Source organism: Girardinichthys multiradiatus, chromosome 5, assembly GCF_021462225.1.
Source record: "Girardinichthys multiradiatus isolate DD_20200921_A chromosome 5, DD_fGirMul_XY1, whole genome shotgun sequence".
NCBI lineage: Eukaryota > Metazoa > Chordata > Actinopteri > Cyprinodontiformes > Goodeidae > Girardinichthys > Girardinichthys multiradiatus.
In genome coordinates, this window is record NC_061798.1 from 29,073,866 (window position 1) to 29,095,446 (window position 21,581).

At 38.9% G+C, this 21,581-nt stretch overlaps 2 protein-coding genes across 3 annotated transcripts in view; one reads left to right on the forward strand and one right to left on the reverse strand.

Annotated features, from left to right (window-relative positions):
- Positions 1 to 1,340: 1,340 nt before the first annotated feature.
- LOC124868430 (gastrin/cholecystokinin-like peptide) lies at positions 1,341 to 14,102 on the forward strand. Of its 2 annotated transcripts, none has more exons than XM_047365690.1 (4): positions 1,341 to 1,656; positions 13,453 to 13,509; positions 13,585 to 13,821; positions 13,939 to 14,102. In XM_047365690.1, exons 3-4 carry the CDS (start codon positions 13,587 to 13,589, stop codon positions 14,016 to 14,018), a joined length of 315 nt encoding a protein of 104 aa, XP_047221646.1. In that variant the 5' UTR covers positions 1,341 to 1,656; positions 13,453 to 13,509; positions 13,585 to 13,586; the 3' UTR covers positions 14,019 to 14,102. The 2 variants fall into 2 exon arrangements, with proteins under 2 accessions (XP_047221646.1, XP_047221645.1); XM_047365689.1 differs by lacking the exon at positions 1,341 to 1,656 and adding an exon at positions 12,120 to 12,780.
- A 60-nt stretch (positions 14,103 to 14,162) lies between these two features.
- Positions 14,163 to 21,581, reverse strand: part of hap1 (huntingtin associated protein 1) — a 39,651-nt gene continuing 32,232 nt past the window's right edge. The window contains exons 12-16 of the mRNA XM_047366760.1: positions 20,753 to 20,971; positions 20,337 to 20,674; positions 18,124 to 18,312; positions 17,852 to 17,954; positions 14,163 to 15,551 (exon numbers count right to left, since the gene is read on the reverse strand). Coding sequence (XP_047222716.1) covers positions 15,155 to 15,551; positions 17,852 to 17,954; positions 18,124 to 18,312; positions 20,337 to 20,674; positions 20,753 to 20,971 — 1,246 coding nt within the window. The 3' untranslated portion in view covers positions 14,163 to 15,154. The remainder of the gene's footprint in view (positions 15,552 to 17,851; positions 17,955 to 18,123; positions 18,313 to 20,336; positions 20,675 to 20,752; positions 20,972 to 21,581) is intronic.

The following is a 21,581-nucleotide window of genomic DNA, read 5'->3' on the forward strand; positions in this document are numbered from 1 at the left end:
TTTAAAACACAAAATATTAAAGTAAAATACGATAAATTTCTCTCTTTAATTGATCAAAATCGAATGATCAGAAATTTTAAATTTTGTTAAAGATTTTCTCTGAATGTTTAAATTAATAATTATTCCAAGGCAGGAACCTAATCCTGCAGCCTTAGTGACAGTAGGGGGCGCTGTTTCTTCTGTACACCTAATATGTGTTATTTCATCACTAAACAAATATAAATAAACTGAAACATAGAAAATGAGGATAAGTAGTTTTGTTGCATTTTGGTATTACATCGTAATGAGGATGTCGAAAACAATCCCACCTATTAAATATGGGCAGTGACCTCACTGGATGGATAATTAATTTTATTAGCACAAGTTGAGGGTGTCACAATATGAGAAAAGGGGCAAATGTTTAATTTCAATTCAATTCAATTTCAATTCAATTTCATGCCTTTAATTAATTCAAATGCAGAAAAAAAAAATTAAAACAAGTTTACATTTCTTCTCATTCGTTTTTGACCACAATCATATTTTAATAAGGTAATTATTATTTTAAACAAATAATCAAATATCTACATTACTGGTTCCTGATTAGAAAATCTAACAACCAAAACATGCTTGGACCTAGATACTGATCACCTGCAGTAACTTATTTGATAAGTTTTATTAAAGCCGGGGGCTTTTAAGGTATCTGCTTGTTTTAATAAAAACTTTTTTATTTAAAACCCAGTGGGAACTGCAGGCACTCACCCTTACCTTGTAAGGTTAGTGACGTCACATGGTGAAGCATCTACTTCTATACTTTACCAACAAAGGTTTAGGTGAGGTTTCTCATATCAGAATATGAGAAACCGGATAATTATTTGTCTACAATTTAATGTTTTTATAAATTTTTTATACAAACAATTCTAATTAAAATTAATTCTCATCTGTTTTTGACCACAAACAAAGGAACCATGTTGTGAACATCAATTTAATGTTTTGTAATTTAACACAAAAATAAAATATCCATCTAGTGTTCTGTTTTTCGTTACTGGCTGATGAGAGCTTCTCCTGGAAAAAAAGCATAAAGATAAGATCAAACATCAAGAGGAACTGCAGGTTGCCATGTTTCAAACATGAAGCTATAAAATAGTTCAGATCTGTAAAGCCACTTGTTTTAAAGAACCATTTAGATACATCTTGTCTTCATGAGCTACATTCGTTAAATCTGCAGAAAGGTGGTCTATTGCAGGATAATCTCAGGAATAATCAGGTCTTACCCTCTCCAGGTAGGAGGCCAGACGGTCGTTGAGGTTCTGCATGGTGATCTTTCCTCCGTTGATTACAGGACACTTGCTCTCTGTGGTCAGTGAGCCTGATGAGCTGAAGTAAAAGGAGGAAGATCACCGGAAGATGCACGTCTCGAAGCCACCTGCTCCTCCATAGACGCTGGGAACGCGGCTCTGAGACCCGCTGGAGGCGCGCTGCAGCATCCATCCGCCCACAGCGGAGCTAGAGCTGAAGCTTTGCTGGCTGACAGACACAGACATGATGCTGCTGAGCTGGAGGAGGAGGAGATGGAGAAGGAGCGGGCCTGCAGGAAGGAACTGGTCTGACTTTGCTGTGGACAGCCAGGCGCTATATAGAGAGGAGAAAGCGTCAGGCCCCACTGCATAACAATCAGAGGTATGTGCTCAGGATAATAAATATTTACAAGTAAATGGTTGTGTTTAAAGGCGTGTTTGTCCCAAACAGGTTAAATGATCTCGTTCTGCAGCTCAAAACTGACAATTAGACTGATGTCCAGCAAGATGCTAGTGCATGGGGGCAAATATTCTTCTGGAGCTTGCGAAAAATCTGACGGCTCAGTTACCTCAGAATCCGAAAGAGGGGACAAGGGTGAAGCTGTGGACTGAAAACAAAAAGATAAGCAGTTAGTGGACCAGGACTCAATGCGACCCTCCTTCCAGTTCAAATGGGGTTGTGATGATGTAGCCAGGGAAATCCTAAGACCAGAAAGCTCTGAGAAATGGGGAAGACAAAAAATTTTATTTTTTCACGGTTGTTACCTGAAATGATGATTTCGAGAGGTTTGGTACGGTGAGTGACTTGGTGGAGTATTTTTCCGTCCAAGGCGAGGACCTGATGGGGTGGATTTAGTGGTTTGATTTTGATTCTTGCTTGTTGAACTAAGGTTTGATTGATGAGATTTTGTTCACACCCACAATCAATGAGGGCAGACAGACTTATCTGATCCTGGTTAAATAAGAAAGTTGCAGGCAAGGTTAATCTAGGGATTTTCAGGATAGTTTTTTGGTCCGTCAGCTCCCCCTTTAAAGGTGATGGACCTTCTCTTTTGGTCGGATTGGGCAGGCTGTGACAAAGTAATCTGGAGACCCACAATAAAGGCATTGGTTAGATTGTCTGCGTCATTGTTTTTCTTCTAGGGTTAACCGAGTCCGTCCCAGTTGCATAGGCTCTGGTTCAGGCTGACTAGAATTATTTTGTGGACGAGGTCGTTGGGGTGACACAGGAGGTTGAGGCCTCACAGCCGTCTACTCTAGTCGTAAGCGCCTTCTTTCTTTGATCCGATATCCATTCGAGTAGCGAGGGCAATATATTCACTTAAGGTCTTGGGTTCCTCTAGAACAGCAAGTTCATCTTTTAAAGATTAATCTAGGGCCTGGAAGAAGGCTGACTTCAGTGCACACGAATTCCAACTGGAAGCTGCTGCTAGTGTGCGAAACTCTATGGAGAAACCTGATACTGGTCTATTTTTTTTGCTTAAGAGCCATCAAGCGACGAGCCACACTTGTCTGATCTAAATTTAAAAAAAAAAAGTCTGTTTAAACTCCTGGATAAATTCATCATAGGAACAATCAAAACTGTTGTAATCTGTGATTTTATTTTGGTTTTGTTTGTGGTGTGGACTGAAAAAGTCAAAAGGTACTGTAGATGCAAACATGATGAAGCACCTGTTCATCCGTACAATTTATGTCGAGGTCACAGATCCTCGCCTGACAGTTTCTGAGAAGACTGTTTTCATCTGTGAAAACAATCTAAAAGCAAGAGACAAATTTCTGCTGCCTTTACTGATAAAGAGGGTGTGTGTCTGAATGTGTGTCTTATGTGGGAAACTAGTCCTGCGAGAAGGCTGTCTGTCTGTGGGCCATTATCAGATTAGACTGATGCATACAATGTTGCACACATAGATATTTGTGATTATTGCGGCAACACAAGATTAAAAAATAAAACATTTTGTGTTGTCTTGATGTACTTTCTGCAGGTAAATATTGTCAAATTTAATGAATTAGAAAATATGTTCCAATGAGAATTGTTGGTCAGATTAAGTATTTTTTTTAAATAATCTTTAAGCAGGTTTAAAACCACCCCTTCAAAAAGTCCACATTTCTGTATTATTTTTTTTATTGGTCTGATATATCCTAATCTTAAAATGTTGTTTTTTCATTAGGCTGTAAGCAGAAAATTATAATTAACAGAAATAAAGGCTTGAAAACATCAGTTTGTGTGCAGGTAATCTGTATGTGTTTCACTTAGTGAGCTATGTTAATAAATTAACTTTTAAATAATATTCTAATTGACTGAATTGCTCTGTATATGTATGGGTCACTTTTACTAGCAGCTACTGACACTTTCAGTTATTAGTTGAAATGGTTTCCCTTATGTTTCATCCAGCATGTTGTGACTATGAATCTGAATATATTATTTAATATTAATACTTTAATATTTTATCAAATAATATTTCAGTCTGTTAAGGGTTGTCCTGTGAATACCAGCCCAGTAAGGCAGTGGTATTAGTACAACATCGAAAAGGGTGAGCCAAGCTCTGTCATTATTGAACAGTAAAACTCTGCACACACATGGAATGAATTCACACAATTTCTTAAAATACAAAAATTTATTAACAAAAATAAGTCAACTCAAAGTCAAACATATTTCAATCAACAAACTCTTTTCTATGCTAAAACAATCCAACTAAACTACCAAGCAGAATTAAAGAATAACGAAGACTAATGGGCTATGTACAATATAAACAAGTTGATTAAAAATGATTGAAACCATGACAAAAAAGAGTGATGCAACATTAACATGCAATGTTTATATTTGAGAACCAAAGATTAACTAGAATTCAATTCAATTCAGTTTTATTTATACAGCGCCAATTCACAACACATGTTGTCTCAAGGCACCTCACAACAGTCGGGTACATACAGGGGTTGGACAATGAAACTGAAACACCTGGTTTTAGACCACAATAATTTATTAGTATGGTGTAGGGCCTCCTTTTATGGCCAATACAGCGTCAATCCGTCCTGGGAATGACATATACAAGTCCTGCACAGTGGTCAGAGGGATTTTAAGCCATTCTTCTTGCAGGATAGTGGCCAGGTCACTACGTGATACTGGTGGAGGAAAATGTTTCCTGACTCGCTCCTCCAAAACACCCCAAAGTGGCTCAATAATATTTAGATGTGGTGACTGTGCAGGCCATGGGAGATGTTCAACTTCACTTTCATGTTCATCAAACCAATCTTTCACCAGTCTTGCTGTGTGTATTGGTGCATTGTCATCCTGATACACGGCACCACCTTCAGGATACAATGTTTGAACCATTGGATGCACATGGTCCTCAAGAATGGTTCGGTAGTCCTTGGCAGTGACGCGCCCATCTAGCACAAGTATTGGGCCAAGGGAATGCCGTGAAATGGCAGCGCAAACCATCACTGATCCACCCCCATGCTTCACTCTGGACATGCAACAGTTTGGGTGGTACGCTTCTTTGGGGCTTCTCCACACCGTAACTCTCCTGGATGTGGGGAAAACAGTAAAGGTGGACTCATCAGAGAACAATACATGTTTCACATTGTTCACAGCCCAAGATTTGCGCTCCTTGCACCATTGAAACCGACGTTTGGCATTGGCATGAGTGACCAAAGGTTTGGCTATAGCAGCCCGGCTGTGTATGTTGACCCTGTGGAGCTCCTGACGGACAGTTCTGGTGGAAACAGGAGAGTTGAGGTGCATATTTAATTCTGCCGTGATTTGGGCAGCCGTGGTTTGATGTTTTTTGGATACAATCCGGGTTAGCACCCAAACATCCCTTTCAGACAGCTTCCTCTTGCATCCACAGTTAATCCTGTTGGATGTGGTTTATCCTTCTTAGTGGTATGCTGACATTACCCTGGATACCGTGGCCCTTGATACATCACAAAGACTTGCTGTCTTGGTCACAGATGCGCCAGCAAGACGTGCACCAACAATTTGTCCTCTTTTGAACTCTGGTATGTCACCCATAATGTTGTGTGCATTTCAATATTTTAAGCAAAACTGTGCTCTTACCCTGCTAATTGAACTTTCACACTCTGCTCTTACTGGTGCAATGTGAAATCAATGAAGACTGGCTACCAGGCTGGTCCAATTTAGCCATGAAACCTTCCACACTAAAATGACAAGTGTTTCAGTTTCATTGTCCAACCCCTGTACATTACAATTAGTCCTAACCATTGAACAGTACAGTCAGTTAGTTATTTATTCAAATTGGATAAAAGGTTTTTCTATCTAAGGAAACCCAGCAGATTGCATCCAGTCAGAGACTTGCAGCATTCCCTCCTCCTGGATGAGCATGTAGAGACAGTGGACAGTCACTGGTGTTGACTTTGCAGCAATCCCTCATACTGAGCATGCATGTAGCGACAGCGGAGAGGAAAAACTCCCTTTTAACAGGAAGAAACCTCCAGCAGAATCAGGCTCAGTGTGAGCGGCCATCTGCCACGACCGACTGGGAGTTTGAGAGAACAGAGCAGAGACACAAAGAGAACAAAGAAGCACTGATCCAGGAGTCCTTTCTATGGGAAGGAAAAGTTAATGTTAATGGATGTAGCTCCTTTAGTCGTTTCACCTAGAAAGAAAGAACAGATAAACTCTGAGCCAGTTTTCAAGGTTAGAGTCTGAAAAAGAGCACATACAGTTAGTTACAGTTAAGCTCAGTCAATCGCCATGTCTAGGAGAGAGAAAGGGTTAAACACTGAAAGACAGGGCCAAGTGGATCATCGGTAGAGGGTGAGCATTAAGTTTTTGCCAGCAGAAGCTCGGACGATGCCCCCCTCCAGAAAAGTGTCACAGGTAGACACAGAGTCAGGCCAGGTGTAGCTTCTAGGAAGAGAAAAGAGAGAGAACAAAGTTAAAAGCTGAAATAACAGCAAATAATGCAAAATTGGAGAGTAGTGTGAGAATGTAGCAAAGAGGGTGAAAGTGGTCATTATGTCCTCCAACAGCCTAAGCCTATAGCAGCATAACTACACAGATAGTTTCAGTTCAGATTGTTTAGTTAAACAGCAATTATTTACAACAATGTCGTCTCAAGGCACCCCACAAAGGGTCCCTCTGATGGTCATTGTTATACTAAAAACCATAAGGATTGGGATACCTCCCTCTGTCAGACTAATTATAACCATTGGAAAAGAGAAGGGGTCATACAGGTAGCAGAAATGGAGGGTGTGTTTGCACCTCAACCATAACTGAGCCGGTTTAGGCTAAACCTGACTCCCCCTTACTCCAACCAACAGGGAGGGAGAAAGGCTCTCTCCCTGATAACCTAAGCCACTCTAACTATAAGCTTTATCAAAAAGGAAAGTTTTAAGCCTAGCCTTAAAAGTAGACAGGGTGTCTGCTTCACGGACTAAAGCTGGGAGCTGGTTCCACAGGAGAGGAGCCTGATAACTAAAGGATCTGCCTCCCATTCTACTTCTAGAGACTCTAGGAACCACCAGTAAACCTGCAGTCTGAGAACGAAGTGCTCTGTTAAGAACATATGGAACAATCAGATCTCTGATGTATGATGGAGCTAGATCATTAAGGGCTTTATATGTGAGGAGGAGAATTTTAAATTCTATTCTGGATTTAACAGGGAGCCATTGAAGGGAAGCTAAAGTAGGAGAAATATGATCTCTCTTTTTAATTTTCATCAGAACTGTTGCTGCAGCATTTTGAATCAGCTGAAGGCTTTTAACTGCATTTTGTGGACATCCTGATAGTAAAGAATTACAATAGTCCAGCCTTGAAGTAACAAATGCATGGACTAGTTTTTCAGCGTCACTCCTGGATAGGATATTTCTAATTTAGGCAATGTTCCGGAGGTGAAAGAAGGAAATCCTAGAAACTTGTTTAATATGGGATTTAAATGACATGTCCTGGTCAAAAATAACACCAAGGTTTTTACTTTGTTACCGGAGGTCAATTTAATGCCATCCAGGTTAAGTGATTGACTAAGCAATTTCTTTTTTAAAGACTCCGATCCAAAGACGACAACTTGTCTTGTCTGAATTTAGAAGCAAAAAATTTAAAGTCATCCAAGTTTTTATATCTTCAAGACATGCTTGTAGTCTATCTAACTGGTTGGGTTCATCAGGATTTATGGATAAGTAAAGCTGAGTGTCATCAGCGTAACAGTTAAAATTTATCCTATGCTGCCTGATAATTTGACCTATTGGAAGCATATATATAGTAAAGAGAATTGGCCCAAGTACTGAACCCTGTGGTACTCCACAATTAACCCTGGAGTTGAAAGATGATTTATCATTTACATGAACAAACTGGAATCTGTCAGACAAATAAGATTTAAACCAGCCTAGCGCTGTTCCCCTGATCCCTACAGCATATTCCAGCCTTTCTAAGAGAATATTGTGATCGACTGTATCAAATGCAGCACTGAGATCTAACAGGACAAGTACAGACACAAGTCCATTATCTGAAGCCATAAGAATATCATTAGTGACTTTCAGCAGAGCTGTTTCAGTGCTATGATGAGCTCTGATGCCTGACTGAAACTCTTCAAACAGGTCATTGCTGTGTAAATGCTCACATATTTGATTAGCAACAATTTTCTCAAGAATTTTAGATAAGAATGGAAGATTGGATATAGGTCTGTAATTTTTCAAGTCATCTCGATCAAGCGAAGGTTTCTTACCTAAAGGTTTAATTACATCTAACTTAAAAGCCTGTGGTACATATCCATTTACTAAAGATAGATTAATCATATCTAAAATGGGGCTGGTAATCAGAGGGAACACTTCCTTAAATAATTTGGTTGGGATTGGGTCTAACATACAAGTTGAAGGTTTAGATGAAGCTAATATTTCTGATAACTCAGGAAGCTTCACAGGATCAAAACAGTCCAAACACAAAACAGGTTCTGCAGTTATTTCCAATGTTGTCTCACTTGCTGAGGATGAAGTAATCATCTTCGGGAGTATGTCAAAGATTTTATTTTTAATCAATTTTATTTAAGAAGAATCCCATAAAGTCATAACTGCTAAGGGAATGGATGGCTACAGTTTAGCAACTGTACTAAAGAGAAACCTAGGATTATTCTTGTTCTCTTCTATTAATGATGAGAAATAAGCTGTTCTGGCTTGGCGAAGTATCTTTTTATACAACAGTAGGCTATTTTTCCAGTTTAAGTAGGAATCCTCTAGGTGTGTGGAGCACCATTTTCTCTCCAATTTTCTAACATTGTGCTTTAAAGTACGTAAATCTAAATTAAACCAAGGAGCTAGCCTCCTATGAATAATTACCTTCTTTTTCAATGGGGCTGCATTGTCTAATGCACCACGCAATGATGAAGTAACACTATGAACAAGAGAATCAATTTGTGAAGGAGCAGAAACAAAATTATTGCCCTCCACTCTGCTTTTCAGTGATAATGAGGAAATTAAAAGTGGAACAGATTCTTTAAAGGTTGTTACAGCATCGTCTGATAATGATCTACTATAATGAAATTTAATTTCAGGTGTGGAGTACTCTGTTAAATTAAACTCAAAGGTTATTAAGAAATGGTCAGACAGGACAGGGTTATGAGAAAATATTGTTATGTCTTTACACTCAGCGTCATATGTCAACACAAGGTCCAGAGAATGAAGACAAATGTGGGTAGGTTTGTTAATGTTTTGAGCAAAGCCAATTGAGTCTAAGATAGCATTAAACGCTATATTTAGGCTATCACTTTCAGTGTCAACATGAATGTTAAAATCCCCCACTATAATAACTTTATCTGTATTTAACACTAAATCAGACAAAAGGTCTGAAAACTGATCTAAAAATTGAGAGTAAAGGCCTGGTGGACGGTACAAAACAACAAACAGAAGTGGTTTTAGTGCTTTGCAATTTGGATGAGGAAAACTAAGGATTAAATATTCAAAAGAGTTGTAGCTATTGATTGGTCTGGGACTAATCAATAAATCGGACTGAAAGATGGTTGCTATTCCTCCTCCTCGCCCAGTATTTCGAGGAATGTGAAAATTTAAATAGTTAGTAGGAGTTGACTCATTTATAGTAACATAATCCTCTTGCTGCAGCCAGGTTTCTGTGAGGCAAAATAAATCACTGTCACAAATCAGGTCACTACCTAGCAATGTCTTCGAAGAGAGATCTTATGTTCAGTAGGCCACATTTAATTGTTTTTTCTTTTCCGTCTGGGTTGTGTTTATTTTTATGAGATTTTCCTGATTTCCTCCTTTTAGATTATTTTTTAATCTATTCAATTTTGGCCGTGGGCGAGACACTGTCTTAATAGGGTAATGGTTGGGTAGCAGTACAGAAGCTGCAGAGAGGAGTATTAAACTACGACCCTGCTTCCTGGTCTGAACCCTGGGTTGTCAGAGTTGAAGAATCTGGAAGTGAAGTGAAGTTAGTCTTAACTAACTTAGGCAATAATCAGCATACCTTTAGACAACCATTCACAATGCAAGATCAGATAAAATATTATTTTATTAAAATGTTTTAAAGAATGATCTGCTGAATAAAACCAACCTTCTGGATGACTAATTGTCAACGGTGTCTCATTAGCTGCCTTTATTTATTAAACTAATATTTAAGGAAATATTAAGGAAATGGTAAAATATTTAAGGGAACATTTTGGAAAAGAGCAAAATCTTTCTGGAGAGATGGGGCTTAATGGTGTTTACTTAGTTATCAAGTTTAGTAAAATAATGTTTAAGGAAATATTATTTACTGGATTGAAAATTAACAACCTTTCTGGGTAAATATTCTTTATGGTAAGGTAAGGTACGTTTATTTATATAGTGCTTTTCAGTAACGAGGCACTCAAAGTGCTGTACATACAATTACAATACAATCACAAAGAACACAGAAAAACAAATCAAATGCTAAGAAATCTAAAAATCTATGAATCCTTCTGAGAAATCTAAAAATCTCTGGTCAATATTACAATGATACAGATAACATTAATAATCCTTTGGGTTTTACTGGTAAGAGCTGGTTCTAAACCAATCTTTCTAAAGAGGTAATTATATCATTAAGTCCTATATGTAGGGGAAAGCATCTTGTGCTAAGAAGTCTCATCATTCCACTGAATTCTAACTAGTGAAGCTGAGTCACTGGTACAAAACAGCTTTAATCCACATTTTCAGGTGCTAATAATTTATTGCTTTTACTGGTGCTGAAGTTGAACTAAGTAATCTAATTAAGAAACCTGGGTCATTGGTGTAAGAGCAGCTAAAGTCCAAGTTACTAATAATGTTTGGTTTTCGCTGGTAAAATCTATGAAAAGTAATGAAATCACACATTTAGGTAAAGTAAGATAGGAGGGGAAAAAAATCATATTTCAGACTATTTTTAGCAGAACAGAGTCTGAAACGGTACAAAAAAACCTCAGCAGGGGTAAGCAACACATTTAGCAAGGGTACGGTGGAATCTTGAGGGTACGAATATGTATAAGTCTGAGTGTTTTTGCATGAATTATACTGTCAACACTGATAGAAGTGCCATTGTCTTTGAGAAGAGAGGTGGACGTTTTATCAATCGGCTGCATAGTCCTATCAGCACACAGCTGGTAGGGGAGTGCTGGGGAAGAGCGTCGGGTTTATATAACATCCAGGAGATATTTTGTTGATAGCCAGTTAGCAGAAGTTGCCAAGGCCACGTTGAGGAGCCAGATTTAGAAAAACAATAAATGTTGTGGTTCAGGCAGTTGTGAATTTCCAACCACCTTAAGAGTTTTACTGGTATGTCTCAATTGCAAATCCAAATAGCCAAATTTCGTGTATTTTCCGCAGATCTCGAGCAAACAACTTCTCCAAGATTATATCCTTTAACCTCTGAATCCAACCGTTGCCAGGCTGCGATTCTGTTCAAGAATCATATCCAGCTTACGATTCTGCTCTCTTAACATTTCAGTCTGAGTGTTGATCGCTCTACAGACTCCATCCAACATCACAGGCAGCTTTGGAACGCTTTGAACAGCTGCCCACGTTTTGCGAATAACTCAATAAAGTCAGGTAACCACCAACTCCAAAAAGTAGAAATCCTGTTACCAAAGTCCAAATATGTACACATTTTCTACGTCCGCGACCGATATTGTAGTCAGGCACATAATCTTCCACTGCTGCCAAGAATCCATTGTGTTTCCAGAGAAAAACGTCACGCCTGGACAAGAGGGTCTCCTTTTACCTGTCTTCCCGTAGGAAAAAAAAAAAAAATTGACCAATTACGTTGAGTCTCCAGCTACCAAATCCATAATTTACATGTTTGGAGGATATGCAAAGCGAGGCTCTGAGAAAAATACAGAAAAAAGCAGAAGCAGGGATCAGCTGGGAAGGAGGGAGAGAAAATGCGTGTGTCTTCCACCGAGAGCAAGAGAAAAACGTGCTAAAGGCAAGCATGTGTTCTTAGCTGTTAGCAGTCAAAGCTAACAAAAGAAGCTGATAGCTTAGCACCAGAAACAAACACACACCTTTAAAATACCGTTAATATAAGGGTTAAAATGCAAGGTGGCGTGGACGGATGATCAATCTTCTCTGTTTAAAATCATCTTTTAAGTAAAGTTTGTCTTAACTTTAAAAACACACAAACACAGAACACAACATGAGCACGTGGTGCTGAGCAGACAGCCTGCTAGCACTAAGATAGCAGAACACCCCTTGGGAGGGTGCTTCAACAACGTTAACTGCCGTAACCACGGTGATGTGTTCCGCTGTCCCCCCCCCCCCTTTTCCAAATGTGCTGGAAGTAGGTTAAATGCAATTTATTTTGAAAGTTGCAGAAAAGTCTGTACCGCGTCTTGATGTTTTAATCCATGGCTGTGGGTCCTAACAATCATTATAGAGCTTATTTAAAATCTGAAGGCTCTTTAAACAGAGACAAACCCAATGTTTCTGTTTCAGGAGAAACATGTGAGTGGAAAAAAACAGATGTGAGAGGGACGCCTGACTGGCCAAACCCATTAATGATGAGGGGACGGGAAAAGAGCAACAACAACAACAACAACAAACAGTGGGGCGGGTTAGCTTTGTAACTACATAACAAAGACATGAAGTACGAGAACAACCTGCAGGTTCATAGAGAGCGAAAACAAGCACAAACAAAATTTACTGATTTGCAGAGGGGGAAAACATCTAGACCAGTTTTTCAGTATCACCGTGGGATAGATGACAGGATGCAATTCCAGGCTCGGCTCACGTCTGAGTTTACAGTCCTGTGTTCCTCCTGCTTTACGAGGATGTAAATCACACTGACTCACGGAGGAACTGGACCACTTGAGAAAAAAAATCTATACCCAGTGTAAACAGCATTAATGCCTTCTAACCTAAGGTGGAGTCACTTGAAGGCTGGCAACTCATCATCTGGGAGGTATAGACAGCCGCAGCTTACCTCCAGCTGATCGTTGAGAGACTCGTCTTCATCCTGTCAAAGCTGTTGTAAAGATAACGACACACTTTCCCACTGAGAAAGGAGTAAAACATCTGAATCTCACAAATACATACATTTACTAAAGTAAGTAAGTTTTGGACCGTGGCTGGGCCGCTCCAAAGTTTTGGTCTGAAGAAACACCTTTAAAATTAAAAGATTACCTTTAATCCAAATCTGCCAGGGGTATGAATAATGTTGGACTTAACTGAGCATGGATTTAATTGGGAAAATGAATACAATATTTCAGTAAAGACAAACATTTTGAAAATGCTAATTTCTACATTACGAAACCAAAAATAACTAAAAACAAATGTATTTCTGTATTTTATAAGAACGCTCATTTGAAATTGTATAAAATAATTGCCTGCTTTTTTTATTCTTTGATTTTCAGTTTTATTACTTTGATTTATGTTTGTGTGTTTTTACACATTAGAGCCTCTGTAGCTCCTTTAAAGCTGAACCCATAGTTACAATAGATGCTTTGTATTGGTAAGCAGCTCTAAAACATTATTGAATTTCTTCTTTAAACATATCGACATGTTTTATTGTTATTGCAGTGTGAAAAAGGTCTTTCCACAGAGGTGAAAAGCATAATTACGGGTTTCAGACGTGCTGTTTACTTTACGCACTTCCTTCCCAACCATCCGTCTCCCAATCCATTGAATGTTCCACATGTTACACTTGTTATCAGTCTTTGATTTTAGGCTGTGCTGCGTCCAGCCACTCTGAGGTATAAAAGAGTCGACCTGTTCACAGATCTGCAGCACAGGAAGCACTCTTTCTCAGCGCGAACATCTCATCCCATCCTCACAGGTACTTTTTATTTCCAAATGCATGAAAAGTATCTAACATGTATTTCTAATTTACATTTCTCTCTTCTTGGTGCAGACATGTCTGGGAAAGTAATCTTTGTCTTTGCACTGCTGGTGACGCTGCTCGTCTCTGACTCAACGTCCTCACCTGAGAGCTCTGCAGTTGGGGAGGCAAAGGGAGCAAACGTCCTGCAGCGGTTTCTGGCCAAGAGAGAGAAAGTGAGAGGGGCAGTGGCTCGGGCGGAGAGACGGGCGCACCTGTCTGAGGACGAGAGGGAGATAATGACCAAACAGATTATGCAAGCCATCACAGGTATGCCGCAAATGTTCCTCCTGATTATCTAAAACAATGGGTGAATGTGCAGAAAGGGATCAGATCTGTACACTGAAGTGTTGTGTGTGGTTCAACGTAGGAATGGTTTGTTCACAGAGGTGATGAACTCTGAGTGCATGTCGGATCGGGACTACCAGGGCTGGGTGGATTTCGGACGCAGGGATGCAGCAGACTGAGGAAGGACAGCCGGAGAGTGTTTCTGTTCAGACTGTACAGAAAAGTTGAAGTTTGACTATAAATAAATTACTTTGCAGAATCACCACAGTAGTCTGGACTGATTTCAGTTTGGTGAGTGTGCTGAAAGACATCCAAAGCCATAATTGATGGAGATGCATGGTTTTATTCTCAGGTGGTAAAACACACACTGATACATAGCTGGCAGACAACAGTGAAGAGCAGTGCAGAGGAACAGGAATTTGGTGTATTTAGGTGAAAAACTACTTATAACCTGCATTTATGATTTCTTCCCTTTTAAATCCACAATATCCTATGCCGTTTTTTTAATAAATTTGATTATTCTGAATGAATCTCACTACTTAAAAACTAACAAACATTGAGAAATCACTCTTAATGCCCGGAAAAACGGTCATGATCAGACAGAAACCCCAGCAGTTAAACAGATTCCTGATGGTGTGAAATACAGTAGAGTCAACTTGATCAGTTTCTGTGATGCTGACAGTGGAACCCGTTCACTCGGGCGTGGCTCAGATTTACACAATAGTATGAGATAATAAGGTATGCAGGGCGTGAGAGCAGGAGAGGGGCGACGTTGCAGCACGTCTGTATCAGCATACCTGGATCTTCTGTACAACATGAAGCTTTTCTCAATGTAGCAGCTCTAAAATACAGGAACACCAGTGCTGCAGTTTTACTGTATCTGGATGTTCTTCAGTGTCACAACTTCAGTTTTTACTGCATGTAGTCTTTTTTTTTTTTCTTAAATATCAAACAAGAATGCAAATATTTACACTTTGAAAACTAAAAAAGAAAAACAAGCGGTTACATTTTTAAAACCAGCCATGGAGAAAAATAATAAAATGATGCTCACAAACACAATATAAAAGATTCTGTTTGCTGTTCTGTGTGTGTGTGGTGGAAAGCAGTGGTAATTAGCTCCTGAGATGAGCACTAGCTGAATGAAGATGAGTTCGTCACTTTACTCAGATAAGGTGTCAAGCATGGCTCCAACACATTCAGTGGCATTCTGTCTTTCAAAACACGGGTGCTGTGGTGGGTCGTGAATTGCACTGTGGGGAATCTCATGGCTTAATGCGAAGTCACGGTGGTGAAGAGGAGTAGTCAGGTAAGCCCCTCACAATGTGGCAGGGTGATGGTGTCTCTCATTCCCACTGCACCCCATCATTCCCCAGGCAGCCACCCTGTGCAGCCCAAGGTTCTGAAGCTTCTCCACCAAGTTCAGACTGAAGAGGCTTCTCCCCCGGTTTCTGTCCGAGGACAAGCTGCGTCCTCCTCTCTGTCTCACAGGGGAGGAAGGAGGAGGCGGCGCTGCATGGTCGTATTGCAGGTTGCTGTAGGGGTCGGTGGAGGCGGAGATGCCGTGTTGCTGCAGCAGCTGCAGGAGTCCCAGTGATGAGGTGGTGCCGGCGGTGGAGGTGAGGCTTGTGCGGTAAAAGTGCTGGAGGTGGGAGGAAGATGAGGCACTCACGTGCTCACCGTCCCGACGAGGTGGCAGGCTGAAAGAGCGAAGGCTGCACACCAAAACACAAAAAAACTATTAATATTGCATTAAACATGTTTTTTTTCTGCTTTACAAACATGCACATCGATTCTCAAACAGTACTGTGCAAAAGTTTTATATTTTACTTCCAAGGAGCCAGACATTTATTATTTTTGTTTTTTAAATCTCGATCTTTAGCTCAGCACTATTTTATAGAATAAGTTTAAGAAATTACAACAAAATTTGTTATTTTGATGGTGCCGAAAGATTAAACTTGAAATACATTTTTACTATGTATTAAAACTAAAGTAATACAAACTAGAATAGAAAAAACAAACATTGAATAAATATAGAAATAATAAACAAGGGATAAAATCAAATATATTTAATCCAAAACATAAAATATTTTTATTAGAATTATCAAAATATAAAAAATAACTAAAGTATTTATTTTATTAAAATCCAAAATATAAATAAAATAATAATAAATAAATACTTGAGATTATTTTTTAAAATGGATAATAAAAATAATAATACATTTAAATAATTATATACAATCTTTTATATTACAAAAACAAAAAATGAATAAAATGACATTTTTATAAATATTTCTACACAAAACACATTAATATTTTATTAATAAAATCAAGAATATGTTGTACAAATAATATATTAGGTCAATTTACAAAAAATAACATTTGCATTAAAAATGTGACCAAAGTCCAAATAAAAAGTTGCAGAAAAAATTTCAGACAATTTTAAAAGATTAAAACTCTGGCTGCTTCAAAGGAAAACTGAACTGAGACATGAAACTTTTATACAGTACTGTAAAACCAGTGAAAAACAAGCTTTGGTTAGTTGGGTGAATGATCTCTAAAAGATGGAGAAGAAGGTAATTTTGTTGACAGTAATAAGAAAGCATCTGGTTAATAAATGGAAACCAAAACATTTAACGTAATGTTAAATGTCTGCTGAGACTTTGATCAAATTATTGTTATTTTAACTTACTGTAACTGCAGTAAATACAACAATAATACAAGCTGTTTAACACAGAGGCAGGCGACATGGGCTTCTATAGGACAACACACAGACAAATAATAATGCAAAACTATAGTGTAAAACAACAAGTGTTCAGCACTACACTATAAAGAAAGCAAGATGTCTACAAGTGCAGGAAATTTAGGACTGTCATATCTCTGTATAGAGAAGGGAACCATGAAAAGATCAGACCTAGAGACTGCAGCTTGCAAAAAATCATAATTCTAGAAAGAAAGGAGAGTAGAAAGAAACTGCATCCCTCCAGTTACATTAGTGGTATTTCTTCAAGTTGCATTCGAGAGTCTAGATGTCTCACTACATCCTCTCAAAGTAATATGGACTTATAAAACAGGAAATTAACCTTTAGGACAAAAATCTCCGTTGCTCTGGTCGTACTTCAAAAAGGCCTCTGGCAATGAGAGAGTAACCTCATCTAAACTCTGAAGTGTGGCGGAGGTTAGTCTCTGCATGTCTCATATTTAATGAGAGAGAAACCCTTTAATTAGGCTGCTTAAAAAACAAGTTTGTCTGAAACAAAATAACAGGAGAAACTGGAGAACTGATGCCAAAAAAGGGTTGACGAAGCTTAAAGACAGAAACCCAAAAGCAGCAGGTGAATCAATCTAAAGTGGTTTAAAAAAGAAGAGAAGTCTGTAACCACATGACGGCTGATGAATGACTGAGTGAATTATCCAAACATCTCCCATGCAGGAAACATCTGATCAGGGGTTTTAAACAACTACATCGAGTCGTGGAGCTAGATTCAGCCTTCAGTCCTCAACAGCATAACATCTTGACACTGCAAGTAAAAAACTATCTTTGTCTCATTGGCTTATTCTGCAGTTGAGACTTCCATGTCTGTGAAACGACATTTATGAAACGCAGTTAACTGTAACAGTTTTCCTGCAGCTGTAACGTCTTAATGCCTGTAATGCTGCACAAACATGCTATTTTGCCTGTGTTGTTAATAAGTAGGATGCCAACGAGCATTTAGGTCATCAATCAGTCGTTATGAGGTCGTCCGTTAAATCATGCTCTTACTTTTCCCTGAAGGCTGCTTCTAAAGTTTGAGAATGACCCTCGACAGACGTTTTCTACCAGGGAAGGGGTAAAGAGGAAAACGTCAAGACAGGGAGAACAGCAGGAAAGAAGACAGGAAAACTGGAAATAACCATTTTGACTTGATGGACAGAAAAAAGAAGGGGCTTAACTTTATCGAGTATGAAATACATTCAGTGAATGTAAAAAGCAACAGACAGGAACAGCCTAATTGGATTTCTGCTGAGTTCTTACCGATTGGAGAAGGAAGGGATGAGAGGGGAGGGTTGGAGGACTTTGCAGGTGGTTTTGGGATGTATGGGGAAGGTCTGAGGGAGGTTGGGACCCAATGAAGAGGCTGTCCGTTCATGGGAGGAGACACACATATTAAACCTTGCATGGAGGAAATCCCACACATCTTATTAGGCTCTTAAAAGGCTAAGAGGACTGAGAAATTAGAAGATACCGAACCTTGAAAATATAAAAGGAATCCAGAAATATAAACTAAAATAAGGCATAAGTCTTACCCAAACCATGAGCTGCAGAAAGCTGTGACAAGTCAGGCTCGTCCTCCTCCAGGTCGTTCAGGCTGTAGACATGCTGTACGTCCACCTCCAGCTCCTTGAAGTCTTTGGTCAGGACTCCAGGGCGAGGGTGGAGGATGCCCCCCAGGTTTGGTTTCGCTAGCTGCTGCCAGTGGTGCAGGGTCACGGAGCCTGGCGGTGAGACAGAGAGAGGACTGTTGCTGAACCACAAAAAACAAACAAAACAACAAAAAAACTACAAATAACTGAGCTGATCCTCACTTGACTGGAGCATTTTTCTACGGTTTTGTTGCCAGTACTTGTCACTTCTTTGGGGTAATTAGCAGTAGTAAAAGTGCCAATAATAAAACACAACAATATTTCTTGTCCAATTGAAGTCCATGTTGATAGGCACAAACTAGCTGCTGTTAGCAGGTGATTTTTCTGATTAAATACAGTCAAACTATTATTATGGGCTCCAACATTAAGGTGAGAGTCTTAAACTTGACACCCTGGTGAATCTATGTTTGAGACTTTTATTTTGAACAATAAAGGAAGTAGTTCTTGAGTTGTCTTGTTGTGCTGACTGATTCGACTAATAAAGACTGCTCGACTGGCCAGACTGATAAAACCTTTAAACTATCTGGCAGCATTTTCTGAGCCAAACAGAAGTTTTATAATTTTATAATTGTTTTTATAATTATTCAGGACTGCATTTGATCATCTCTTTTTTTAATCTAAAATACTTTGATTAAAACTGAACTAATTTATTCTAGCCTGAGGAGAGATTCATTAAAACACAGTTTAAGATTTAATGAAACCTTCAAACAATTAGTGATAAAAGCATAAAACCTGCAATATTTTAACAAGTCAAACTTTGATTGAAATAAACTACAGAATCTTCAAAACAAAATTTCTAATTGGGGAAACTTCTAATGTAGTTGAGGAAACAAAAGAGGCTCTTTGTCTTCCCAAATATTTAGCCAAATTTTTATCTTCATCATCTCGTTCTCGTTAGCACAATATCGATTATCATCCCTCCTTGTGAGCTGGATGTGTTGTTACACCTCCCCAGTTAGTCATTTGCATTTAGTACTGCAAAGGTATTTTATTTATAAAATAACTCACATTTCTAGTGAGTCTAGTCCAGAATATAAACTTAAATTAGTCCAAAATTCATATAAAAAGCAAGTAAATTCAATGCTGATCATTCATTGTCGATTTCAAACGTAGTTAATATTTCATCACCACCCATTTTGGATTAATCAAACCAGGGTCTGAAAATTACATTTATCTTGGTTCAAGTTTAATTTAAGCTAAAAAAAAAATAAAACACTCAACCTATATGGTTTAGTAAAAATTCATTTTCAAACCAATGTATTTAATTTCAAATGATACAAATACAAATTCAGTCAGAGCAATTCAAATTCAGTTTCTGATGGCACAAGTTTCTTCCCATAAAGCAATAAATAACTGCTTCATATTTATTACATTTAGTTTTTGGTAGTACACATTTTGGTGTAATTTTGTTCTTGAGATCTTTTTTTTTCTTTAAAATAACTGCAATATGCTACAACAACAAAACTAAAGTGCTTGATCGAACTGTACTTATTCAAAATTAGAAGTAAAACAAAACAATACGCGTTACAAAGTCAATCCGTGCAAAAAAAAACCCACCAAACTAATTTATAAAAACGTCAACATTTAAAATCATTATGGGCAGCATAGTCAATTAGTAAAATATGCATATAATGCAAAACAAAAGAAAAAAGCTTCTTGTAATGGCACTGGGGCTCCACTATGGGGCGCACTCAATACTTTGAGAACCACATTTAAACCAGATGATCACAAACAGATCTGGCATTTATTTTTTTCACCTGCAGAGCTGTTTTCTCTTTTTAATGGCAACACCCACCATAGTTCACATTCTCAGACAAAAATGTGTCTTTAAGCATTTAAAACATTCAACCTGTGAACACAACACATGTCAGCATTTAGAGTAGTCTTTGTTTTATGCATTCCTCAGTGAGATTCAAATAGTAAAGGAAAGTTTTCAAGCATATTTTAATCCAAATATTTTAAAATACAGAGCTCCAACATTTTTTATGTTGACCCTCCATTCTATTCTCTAAAGATTTAAGGATACAATTTTAAGAATTTATTTTGTTTTCATCCGAGTACCTTAAATCATGCTTGGAGGTTTAACTTTCTTTTACCTTCTAGAGGTTTAACAATCTGCAGGCGGTCTGGCAGGTAGGACCTTGAGCCTCCTGAGGAGCCACAGGAGTGCCGTGAGCTCCCGTTGGAGTAGTTGGTGCCCGTCGATGCAGCTGAGCTGGAGGCCAGGCTGTCGTTTGGTGTCAGAAAGCCACTGGAGCCGTCGCCCTCCTCACAGTTTGCCGCCAAGGCACGGAGTTTCCGTTCCCTCTCCACGTCGAAGAAGGGCCGGTCAGAGGAGTGGCTCTGCTGGCGAGCTGAGAGGTTGCGCAGAGCAGCTTCTAGGTCCTGACCTCCAGGTGTGCCTGGCTGACCCAGGCGTTTTGGCCCACCAACACTGTGGCGGGAAAAACAACAGTGATTTCCATGAAATATAACAAAGTATCAGCCACTTTATGTAGCTATGTAAGCTCACTTGCTGTCCTCTTTCTGAGCTGTAGTGGAGCTGGGCTTGTCCTCCAGGATTAAGCTGGCATTATCAGAACAGTAGTAGCTGGTTCGAGGGGTGCTGGTGCAACTGGAGTGTGCAGACACAGGGCTGGATCCTGGCAGCCCTGGTGAGTGACACTGGGACCGCATTCTCCCTGCTTTGTTTACCACCTTCACTGTTTCAAACACACGCCATGGGTGGTTCCTGTTACGAGAGACCAACAACGTCACAGACTAACCCTAACCCCCAAATACCTAACACTGAAATCTGGAATCCAAGTTCTGAAAATAAATCAACCAAACTGAATAATACAATCTTGTTATTTTAACATGGAGAAAATGTTTTTTATTTTTTATTTTACAGATTGAATAAATAGATTGTTTTATTGTACTTATTTGTTTTCAGGAATTATGTCCCCCAGCAATCACAGCTGTATTTTGAGGGTCTATGTGGGGTAGACTCATTTTTGTACCCATTTTTCTTTGCAAAATACTTCAAGCTCAGTTAGTTAAAATCTTAAAACAGTTTCTCAATAGGATTTAGGTCTGGACTTTGACTGGACCATTTCTAACACAGGAATATGCTTTGATCTAAGAAATTTAATGTAGCTCTGTCTGCATGTTGAGGGATGCCTTTCCTGCTGGAAGGTGAACCTGTCCCCCAGTCTGAAGTGTTTTGCTTCTAACAAATTCTATTATTGTCCACTATTTAGCTCCATTCATCTTTCCATCATCTTGCCTCCACAATCTTTTACCATGACAAAGGTGTTTTAATGGTGATGCACAAAGTTACTTTTCTGTCACGTTTAGGACTT

Coding starts and splice junctions, on each gene's coding strand:
- LOC124868430 (XM_047365690.1), top strand. CDS start 13,587: ATGTCTGGGAAAGTAATCTTTGTCTTTGCACTGCTGGTGACGCTGCTC. Junction 13,822..13,938: donor GATTATGCAAGCCATCACAG/GTATGCCGCAAA, acceptor GTTTGTTCACAG/AGGTGATGAACTCTGAGTGC.